Source organism: Argopecten irradians, chromosome 15, assembly GCF_041381155.1.
Source record: "Argopecten irradians isolate NY chromosome 15, Ai_NY, whole genome shotgun sequence".
NCBI lineage: Eukaryota > Metazoa > Mollusca > Bivalvia > Pectinida > Pectinidae > Argopecten > Argopecten irradians.
In genome coordinates this window covers 9091557-9103429 of record NC_091148.1, presented here as the reverse complement: position 1 = coordinate 9103429, position 11873 = coordinate 9091557, and the positions used below count along the sequence as shown (strand labels likewise).

The 11873-nt window shown below is 33.5% G+C and overlaps 1 protein-coding gene across 4 annotated transcripts in view; it reads left to right on the top strand.

Moving 5' to 3' along the window:
* Positions 1–1206: 1206 nt before the first annotated feature.
* The window catches only part of LOC138309119 (protein starmaker-like), a 32715-nt gene continuing 22048 nt past the window's right edge, over positions 1207–11873 (top strand). For 2 of the 4 annotated variants that reach the window (XM_069250267.1, XM_069250264.1), the window contains exon 1: positions 1208–1427. In XM_069250267.1, coding sequence (XP_069106368.1) covers positions 1413–1427 — 15 coding nt within the window. In that variant the 5' untranslated portion in view covers positions 1208–1412. Of the gene's footprint in view, positions 1428–11873 lie in introns of all 4 variants that reach the window. The other 2 variants (XM_069250263.1, XM_069250266.1) reach the window with 2 other exon arrangements.

The following is an 11873-nucleotide window of genomic DNA, read 5'->3' as shown; positions in this document are numbered from 1 at the left end:
GGTGGCCGAGTGGTTAAGATGTCCCGACATATTACCACAAGCCCTCCACATGCGGGTTCGAATCCCATGTGGGGCAGTTGCCAGGTACTGACCGCTGGACGGTGGTTTTTCTCCGGGTACTCCGGCTTTCCTCCACCAACAAACCTGGCACGTCCTTAAATGACCCTGGCTGTTAATAGGAAGTAAAACTAAACAAACCAAATCAAACCAAAGGTATAATATCGTATAGACCGAATCGAGGGTCCTGAATTTTTTTTATATTTTATATGTAGTTTCATTGACAGAAGACTGCAGATAAATGGGTAATAGAGTCCACAAGAGCAATATCGACCCGATTGTGACATCACTATAGGAATATTGACTTGATGTTTCTAAAAATGGAAACAGAGTCGATATGCTATAGGCCTATATCGAACCCCGTATGTGGGGATTCAGAGAATATCTTTTATATATAGACATGCCTGACTTTTACTGCGTGATTTAAGTGTCATAGCGAAAATGTATTTAATGAGGCCACTGAAATACTTGTTCTACAATGTCCCAATTCTAGAGATATACGGTTATTTATGTATTGGATTGAATAAAATACGGTTTAATCTAAAGAGAATTTTATTTCACAAAATGTTAATGTCTCTTCGCAGGAGTCAACATATAAACATAACGGGTTTACTGGCTTTATTTTATCTTAATTCGCCGGGCGTTCTTTTGGTGATATACGTGTATTTTGAAAAGCTTATCATATTCATATCCTTATGATAGTGAGAGCAAATGTCCGATACATATATAACAACATTATTGCATTGTAAACCATCCTTTTTTTCGCAGTTAATACATTTCGTGGTCCCCATTTCAAAAGTATTTAATGAAAATAAACATTCACGGATTTGAAATTAGAATTAAATTCACAATTAGTTCATGGATATAAAACTTTCGCGAATTTACTTCGAAAGCGATAATCGCGAAAGTAAAGCAAACGCGAAAGACAGGTGTTGAATCTTAATGTCGCAACCAAGGAAATTAATTTGCTATGAAAGACAATCTGATTAAAATCGAATCCTTATTATCACTACGTTATAAATATAAAGTCATTTATTGAAGCCATATCACAGCACAAAATTATCTGGGTAGTCTCTGTATAACCGGTCTGCTCGTTAAAATTCAGTACGCGTGATGAGTATCCCACCTTGTGAGATGTTTAACGGAATACACACTGTCGCGCTCCGAGAGTTTTCTTCGGGTCGCACCGGTGTGTGTCGCCATGACGACATGACGCCGCCTGAATGAACAGTTATAGTCTATCTATGTGTTCACCTATACGTGTGTACCACTAACCAGAGGTTAGCTCAATTGAGTGAACATAAAATAATAGTGGACACTGAAAAACACAACAGGATTTTTAAAACACAGACAGGATGGCCTCAAAAGGGGTAAGTTAATTATTTAGTCAGATTTATATAGTTTTATTATCATTATATGGTATTATTTTTTGTTTCTGTAATTTATTTTTCATAGGTAGGTATACATATGTATATAGGTGTGTATAAAATATGTAATAGTTCACAACAATAGAATGATATGTATTTTAATTGTTTTGTTATCTGTCTATCTATACAACGAGATAGTATACACACCTGCTAAGCCGGAACACCTGTGCTTTAAGCTAAGACGTAAAATTACATACACTGTATTCAAAGACGCGACCATGCATAGGAATGCATAGGAATGATATTGACTCGGGCCACGTGTCCAAGAACACTATACATTTTATTTGAAATTGATCAAACTAAAAACGTCTGTAACTTTTAAATAAAAAGGCCCGACATATTTATAAATTTTATATCCATGTTTGTGCACTAATTTTTGGTAAATGTATCCACACATCAATATATAATGTAATTATAGCTTGAGTTAGTGTGCACGAATCCGTAAAAATGAAATCAATCGAACCAAACACATTTGTGGATTTTCAATAATCTAGATCGTCCTGTATATAAAATGTACGTAAATTTAACGACCAATGTTTGTCGACTAATCTACTTTAATATAAAATTAAAGCTAACGTTAGGGTTTGTGATTCCGTAATCCGCCGTCGCTAGTAAAGTTCTGTTTACCTGGGAGTAGGACTTTATTAACTACCCATTGTATGAAGTGAAGTGTTCGGTGTCGTAAGTGTTTAAAAATTCGTAACCCTCTCCCCCACCGAGAACAACGAGCTATAGATTATTTAAGGACACACATATTTACTTGTGTGGTGACTAAGAAATAGGTGTGGAATACGCAAGACTTTCTGCATTGTGAGAAGTTTTTAAGTTTGTTTCTGCTTTTTCTGGAGAGAGTAGACCCTTGTAAGTCAAACCAGTCTTTAAAGACCACCCATAGGACACAGAAAATGTTCTTAATAGCCAAGTGATATTGATACAAATGGTCAAATGTAGTGAAATAAACCTTGTATATTCAGAGGAAGTGGTCTTCTCAAGAAAATGGTCTTTATGCAAAGGTGGTCGCTAAGGCAGGCTTTAGTTTATAGGATAGTAAAATAACATTTTAAATACAAAGGAAGTTATCATTATTCAAAGGAGGTCGCAAAGGCAGGTTAAGTTACACAATATAGATGTTATCCATTTCTAACACTAAAGTACCGGCGGAAAGGGGCTGTTGATTTAGGGAGTGGGGATCAAATGATAGCCCGCTACGTCGATGACACAGTTATTGACAAAGGATCTGCGACTTTAGCTAGGAACATGACTGACGTGCGTTTTGTCTTTCACTAATGCTATGTCCTGCCCCGTGTCGTAAAATGACTACGTTCAGACCATTTATATTACCGTAAATAATTAACCTATATTGTTTTTGTTTTGCAATCAAGATGGAAATGTTTGATGTATTGATAAATCAATTATGTATTTTACCTACCTCTGTCAACGCGTAGGTACATAAATAAAATGCTTTTGTATCAATTAATAATTATCTTAATTTTTTGTCCAATTAGCTGAACTCACTGAAACACGAGAAAACAAAAGCACAATTAGCGAGATAGGTACAGTGTAGATATAAATGGAAACTAAACAAGCACTGATTGGAGAGTAGTGCAATTGCGCCATTTTCGTATTCTCAATCCCTGTCTTGATAGCATTACATGTGAATGAATTGTTGTTACTTCAAACTAAGTATTTATTGTAAACAAATTGTCTAAACCTAATACCATACTTATTTGTTGTCACGCACGAAACATATTTATACTTCCTCATTAAAACTGCCGACAAATCGCAAGTGTCAAGGTCACCCATAAAACACATCCAATCATACTGATAAGAAACTGGCATAACAAAATCTGTAATGGCATTGTGATATCTGAAAGTATATTTTAAAAACGGGAGCGATACCATCCGGACTGATAATTTATAACTTTCATTAAAATATCTTAAAGTTAATATCCGAACTCATATTGTATTATCAAGGATAATATCCGTACTTATATTGTAATATCCGGAGTGATACAAACCAGAATGATATCATAATATCTTAACTTATATTTTGATATCCGGAATGATAATATCCGAACTTATATATAATGCAATATCCAGAGTGGTACAATCCGGAATGATATCATAATATCCTTTCTTATATTAAAAAATCCGGAGTGATTTTATCCGAATTTACATATTGCAATATCTAGAGTGACACAACCTGCGCTGATATCAAAATGTCCGAACTTCTATTGTAATACACAAACTGTTAATATCCGTACTGATTTCAGAATATCTGGATCGGTATTGTGATATTTGGAGTATTGAAATACATCGTAATATCCAATTTTCTTATATTAGCATTAATATATTCATATGTATACTGAATACCGGTATCCGGGTCGGTAAAATGATACTCGTAGTAAAAGTAATGTGACAACCTCACTAAAATTATGTAATATTTGCACTGGTACCTCAATAACGGCAGTCTTATGTATTTATTACTTTCTTAAATATGCAATATTGATTTCGGAAAATTATTACGCAACTTTAGTGTACAATACACACTTAAAGCGTCGACATGTCAAATTTATTTATTATAGTAAAAAAAGCTCTCTGAACTCCTGGTATTGATTATACGCTTATTGAAGTGATGTCAGTTACTTTGATGACATGATTTAGAGTTATATGAGACACTTCAATATCGATGTGCAAGTTATAATTAAAAATGTCAGGTGTTTGATGTTTTAACGAAAATCAAATTCCATCAAAACTTTCTGGAAATTAGAGCCGAAACTTGGAAATGGCCAATCTGATTAAAATACAGATCCTTATAACCACTCCGTTATATAAAGGATCTGACAATATCCCGTAGGGGGTCACGTCCAGATGACCTTTACACCACGTGGTCTTCATATCAGATACATTTTCTACACCTTGTCACATCCATTGTTAACGATATTTCGTCCCAGTATACATATACAATTAGCTTTAGTGCTCTTTGGGCGAGATGACTACGAAAACGAAAAGAATTCTGACAGTTTTTTCAGACTTTTTCGTCCCTAAAATTCACTGTCAAAATTTTGCAAGTAGCAATTTCATTGGCCATTTCCAAAGGTCACCTGGACATGACCCCTTATGGGATAATAAGGATCTGTATTTTAATCAGATTGGGAAAAGGCGAATTATTATTGGTCAGGATTGGCGGCTGAACGAAGAAATATGATTGGTTCATAAGGCTACCTAAGAATGATTGGTTTATAAAGAGGATAGTTACAAATAATAGTGATTAGTGATTTGATAAAAGGATAAAAAAAAACTCGTGTTGATTATCGTGTATTTCGCTAGAGAGATGGTTTTCTTGATCAAAAAGTCAAAGTTTGGAAATGATGACAATTTATAGATCAAGATTGGATTCTGGAAGGGAAAAGATGACCGAGTCAGAACGGCTGCTCAAATATGATTGGTTAATAAAGAGAATGGAAGTTGATTGTGACAGATTATTGGTATTACAATAAGTGATGCTTGGTCTTAAAGGTCAAAAATCCGTCATTAATTATGATTTTGCAAATCAGATAGATATTTACAGAAGTCAGAAAGAAATACCATGCATGTCTCATCGGTCGCAAGATCCTAAAATTCGATTGGTTCTCTCAATACAAAAAAAAATGTTATTGGATTTCATGTTCCAAACTGTGGCTGGTTCTTATGATAATTGGATATGATTGGTTCCCAAGATCCTTAATTGTGATTTGTTCCCAGGATAACAAAAAAATATCATTGTTATCATGTTCCAAACTATGTCTGGTTTACATGATAATGGAATATGATCGGTGCATTTTACTCAACTGCTATTGGATATAGTTCTAAAATCCAATTTGTCCTGTTACCCATGATACACATAAAACCTATACACCAAATATAAACAATATTCACAAAATAGAAGATAAGTAAACCAGACTCCTAAATCTAATTTGTTTTCAGGTCCCTGTAATATTAGCCTTGGCCCCAAAATAAAAATATGTTTTTTTTAATACGACATTGTGAAGTATGTCTGTAGTTTATCTCCCCGGTGGCTCAACGGAAATGAAATTACCTTCCAAGTCTCTGCAGTGTCGTCTGCGATAACAAAAAGTTTAATAAACAATCCCAAACAAACAATTAATTTCAGTTCTAGACCATGATATAGGAGAGTTCAATGTTTGCTTTGGGGACGAATGGGTTTTTAATTTTAAATATTTGATTACTTAGAAGTAAAATAGACAAACGTGTTAGGATAAGAACTGGGCGTTGTCACGAGAGCTCTATTCGTTGAGAGGTGAACTTCCACTATAAACTTTAAATACTTATACCGTATTCTGTGACACAGTACACAGGTGAATATTGAAGTTAATAATGTATCTATTGTTATAAGTGCAATGTTTTTTTAAAATGCAAATTGATCTAGAAATCAATTTTTGTCATACCCACACTAGTTCATTGAATGTGTGAAATGGAATAGTTTCGTATAAGAAATGATGTATTTCTATTTAAATATTAATGCTTATTCTAGGTTTCCAATTTTTATCTTGATTGCTTTCATTTATATATTATTTATCTATTGACATACTAATCCAATTATGGACGATATCAATATTTATATTTCATTCATAACAAATGTGGATGCTTTGCAATTCTGTATACACTCGGTTTTATAATATATAAAATAACGTAACTGGTGTTCTCGCTCATACATAGAAAGAACGATAAGGTAATAAAAACGAAGAAAAGAAAGGAAACAAAAAGAAAGACAGAAAGAAAATGGATTAAAAAAATGAAAGATAGAAGGAAAGAAAGGACACTAAATAGAAGGAAAAAAAGAAATAGAGAAAAGAGAGTAGGAAAGAAAGAGAACAGAAGAAATAAAGGACACTAAACAGAAAGAAAAAAAAGAAAGAAGAGTAGAAAGAACAATCAAAGGGAAGAATGAAAGCGAGAAAAGAGTAAAATGAAAGATAGAAGACAGAAGAAAGAAAGAATGATTACTAAAAAAGAAAGGAAAATAAAATGGACGAAGCAGTGTATTTACGTATATGGTAAATTGTTAATAAGGTATCATTAATAATACGAACATATAACGTGATAAATGCCGCATAATCTTACAAAATTCCTAATGTATGTTGCCTTTTGTTTTAGCGGAATCAAGTTTAGTTGAAACACAAAATTAAAAAATAGCTTTCTTGTGTTCCCGATTTCCAGCCCCCCCTCCCTTGTTTACACCATTAGATTGTTTGTTTGGTTACAAGTAAACACACGAGCGAGCAGTTATGTATATACACTGCAATGATCGTTTTCCCGCCTGGCTGCCTGAACATTCCTTATTTGTGTATGTAACACACAAGAGTATTATATTTGTAAATTATACATGTATACCAGGTATAATAGATAAGAATACAAACATATAACGTGATAAATAGCGCAGAATCTTACAAAATTCCAAATTTTTTGTTGTTGACATTGCCTTTTGCTTTTGTGAAATCAAGTTAAGTTGAATAACACAATTAAAAATTGCTTGTCTTGTGATATGATTTTCAGCCTCCTACACCCCCCCCCCCCCCCCCTTTTACTCCTTTAGATTGTTTGTTTGGTTTCAAGTAAACACACGAGCGAGCAGTAATATCTACACTGTAATGATCGTTTTCGCGCCTGGCTACATGAACATTCCTTATTTGTGTAACGTAACACACAAGAGTATTATACTTACATTATCGCACGTGATCGACTGATAGTGTCTATCATAGCTATCAGACTCATCTTCGGTAATTTGACCCATTCACCCCTGAAAGTTCATAATAGACTGTTCGAGCCTTTGAATTAGAAGGGTTTAAACGTGTGAATAGGTCTGACAGACAGAGATAAGACACACGTTTATCATGAGACTGCAGATTGACAACAAAATATCTATCTAATAAAAATATTTTATACTCTTTATGTTAAAACTTCTAAAACCCCTATAGAATTAATTGATTTTCTAAAACATTGTCGTCTAGTAAGCAAATAGATATTTCATTTTTTCCAAAAACTAATTTCAGAATTTCAAAAAGACCTTTGATCATATTGCGAAATTATGGAAAGAAAAACCTACCATCTTAATTTCTCTACTGTGTTGCACATTTCATTTGTTGATTAATGGATGATAAAAGGAAATGTTTTAACGCAAAATTCAATTCACAATGCTTCTCTTGTATCATAGACCGAACCAAAAGTTCTTAACATTTTTACCTGTATTGTAGAGAAAGTGGTACCAATGTTCCATGAAACTCTACCTACAATTAACAAGGAATTCTATTGTTAACTGTGTTGGAAGATATACATATAAAGTGACAGATCTTAAAACCTTTAAAACAGAGGTACATTGTGATAATAAGAGACCCCATAACGAGTGTGTGCCCGTTCCTTTTCACAAGATCATATCAAGAGGATTTTCCTGACTTATGAGTTTAGAACTATGATTTTATAAAGTTATAAATCATACACTTAAACCTGAAAGATATTTTTGGGTAAAAACAAAAATCAAACCAAAGTTTATATCAATTCTTTAGTAAAATCGTTATTGTACAAAGTTATGTGTATGAATAGACTTTTGTTTATTTTACATGTATCACAGTATTGATTGTGATCCAATCGTGTTACATTTTCAATTTCTATAGATTATATCATTGAAAAAGACAAAATAACACATTCACCACTTTTACAAAATCTTCCTAATTCGTACTGCTCTTGATGAAATAATAACCTAATCATAAGGTTTACGGGACAATTCAAACTTAACCTACATGTTGATTTTATATCTTAACCAGCAGATCATCTTAATATGTCAGTGCCTGAGCGATCTATATTAACAATAAGTTATGTTTTATTTCTGTACGTTATAATGATGTTGACTTTGTCGAGAGAAGAACCGCTATGCAAACATGTAATTCAGAATTTAAATTTAGGTCCAAAAGCATTGTGTATTTCTAACATTGAAATTGACATACAGTAAATTGTAGGAATACATTGCTGTCTGGTTCAGTTTTTATAACAACTTCACTACTACCAGCTAGGGTTAATTATAGATTATTTATTCTAACTTTGATAAATATATTTCTATATCATTCTATCTATCTGCTGGTAGTTGAAAAGACACAATTGCTCGTTTCTTTGTTTGTCCGAAAGTCATTAAGAATGGAGAAAGTTTCAGAAATCAGACAACTTTGTGTTAAGGTAGCTTTTATGCCCAATTGTCCCAGTGTTTTGGTAAGTAAAAATGGGAAGGATAGGGAAAGGGGTATGTTGTGTGCTGTCCACAACATGCCCGTCTCTGCGAACCCCTTAGAGACATTTGAAATAATTCTAGATATTTTATAACATTAACTTGTATAGCATTAGCCTCGTCAAAAACGCAATATTTGTCAAAGATTCAGACTAACTATACTCTACACCTTAGTCCTATATAAGACAGTATGTATTGGCATTCATGTCTGATACCGACAGTTCTTTGTTTGTCTGGAATAATCTATCACCCAATATCAAGCACAGAGGTTCGCTATATACCTACAGTTAATTATAGCCAGTGTAAATAACATGTGTGCATCCCATTATACGGGACCTATTTATGTGTACGATAGACATGTAGTTCAGTTTAATCAAACATTGGACGTTCAATTAATCTTCATCGAAAAACGGGATACAATTTTCTTCCGTCTTTCTTTTAATTCTTAATAAAAACATTGTTACGTTTAATTAATCTTCATCGATTTGTGTTTTACCGTAAAACGGAGTACAAATTTCTTCCTTCTTTCTGAATTCGTATTTCGTAATACGAACATTGGAACGTTTAATTATTCTTTGTCAATTTGTGTTTTGCCGTTTAACGGAGTACAGATTTCTGCCTTTATTATTAGTCTTTATATAAATTACATTCTCGATAAGAATTTTGCAAGGTTCAGTATGAATCTAGAGGGGAACCCCCCTACCTTATCCAGAGTAATTTCTTTAAGATAATATATTTCACCTGTTTCTTCAATTTTTACTTTCATCGAAACCCCTAGAAATATTCACATTACCCCAAGATGGTTCTACTAATCTGTTACTGAGATTTAGTATTTTACCACCACACTCCGTCATCTACAATGTTTAGTATTACTAGAAATAGGCAAATACTGTAAGCAATATCTTATTATTTAGGACATCTAAAATGAGTATAGAAATGTTATATAGAAAAGGGTAGTTATCAAGGGATATTGTTGGATCATTAAAAATCACATTACAGAAAAATTACATAATATATAAATTCGTCGAAATAGATTTAGTCATAATTTCCGAAGATGCCAAAAACCTCGGCAAGTTGCACGACAATACTGTCTGATAATTTGTGGATTTTCTGGGTATGTATAACGTCCTATTAACATATTTTCCGACAGTCTTTCACTCAGGTAACACATGCATAAACATTGTATGCATTACAGCGGGATTTAAAACCGCCCTATATGTCTAAATTAAAGGTGTTCATAATCGGATCGATTTAAATCTTTTCTACCGTCCTGTTAAAAATTCTGTCAGTGATATATTTGAAGTTAAGCTCTGCCAACACTTATGATAAACTACTTTCGCAATATCGATGTATATGTTCATGATAGAAAAGAAACATGTTGTGTGTCCTAATGCCAATATACATAAGTAAAGCTTTAAAGTTGAAAGTGAAAGTAGATCTTTACATTACTTTCATATGTGACGTCCTTAATGTGTCACTTTTCTAGTTTGATATAGAATCTGGATACAATGCTTTATTTCAGTTCAGAATATTTTATTGTAAAATGGTAATACAATAGGACTTTGGTAACAGATAATCACTGCGTTGGCCCTCTCCCGGTAACTACATGAATAATAGAACAATACATAAAAATCAAAACTAGAAAATATAAGTAGTATAATAGCATTGGTCGAAATGACAAAAAACAATTTAGGAGAGTCTTAAAAGATTTAAATAAATCATGAAACGATTGTCAGACTTGTATTAACAATTTTTTGATATATTGATACATGTATACAATGCAATGCTGCATAACTTTCAACACTTTGATGTCAATCAATTCAAATTGAAATATATCCGGCGTACACCTTCTATCAACTGTCATTTATGTGTAGGATAAATAATGCAATTGGCAATATAGGCGTCAATGGTCAAAATGAAACATTTTGGGTGTGTTTATCCAGACAACAAAAGAAGAAAAAGGCTGCATATGCATTTATACACTATAACAGTTTTCAGATCATTATATTTTATGCTTACCAATAAATTTAGAGAGTGTAACAAATTGATGATATTTTTGTAACTTCTTTAAAATTATTTCAATTAATGAAGCGGTATTTTTAATAGTTTTTTCTTGAATAAATAGCATTAATTTCTTCCATTCACCAATGCAAATTCACAAATTGGACTGCTCAAGGCTTTGAACTATAACAGTCCAAATACATCATTCCATGGTGTAGTAACTAACGTATGTTTAACGCGCATGCTCATTACAATGCAAACCGTACACCACTTTCAATGACAAAGCACCATTAACCCATGAATTTGTTAATCTGTGCATCTCACTATCTAGAAGTACCCGCAGTCCACGTCAAGCTTCCATTCACCCCCTCCCAGCGACGCGACAGGCTATCGCTGACAGGACAGACATATCGCTGAGCACCAATGTCAGGGCGTTGACCTTTACATAACACGCAGGGGCAATGTCAACACCTTGCCGATACCACCAAGACGTTTCCAATTGCATGTTACGTAAATTTATTATCCCTGCATTGTAGTATTTGACATTTATAACTCAGCAAACATGTGTTAAAGATAACATTATCTCTGGCCCGTCTGTTTTGCTCCCTGCAGGATTTATCGGTGTATGTGCAAAATAGTTGTATGAACGTGATTTTGTTTTTTCACCTGTCAGAATTTTAAGTGTGGTGCTAAAGCTAATGGGACGTCAGGCTAATCCAAGACTTTATCTGTCCAAATGTCCGAGTTTGGTGCTAGGGATATCGGAAACACCGTGCAGGATTTTTCAAGTAAACACACGAGCGAGCAGTGGCTGAAATGTTGTCAAATGGTCAAATGTTGTTTTGAAGATACTCAAGTGCGTTGATATTTCAGAACATTGAGAATTTTTTGCAGTTGTTCGCGTCAATTTGAATTTGACAACAGGCAGGGTCTATATTTATATATGTATACAAGTCGTCTTATCCCTTTGGACTAGATCAATCTGTAAGAAAAACGTTTGTATAATTAATTGCTTTAACAAATAGACGGCTTAAAATATTTTACAAACTAACACACTCATACCGAACGCCCGTCGATACTTAATCTGACCCTTTTAACTTTTGATAGTACAT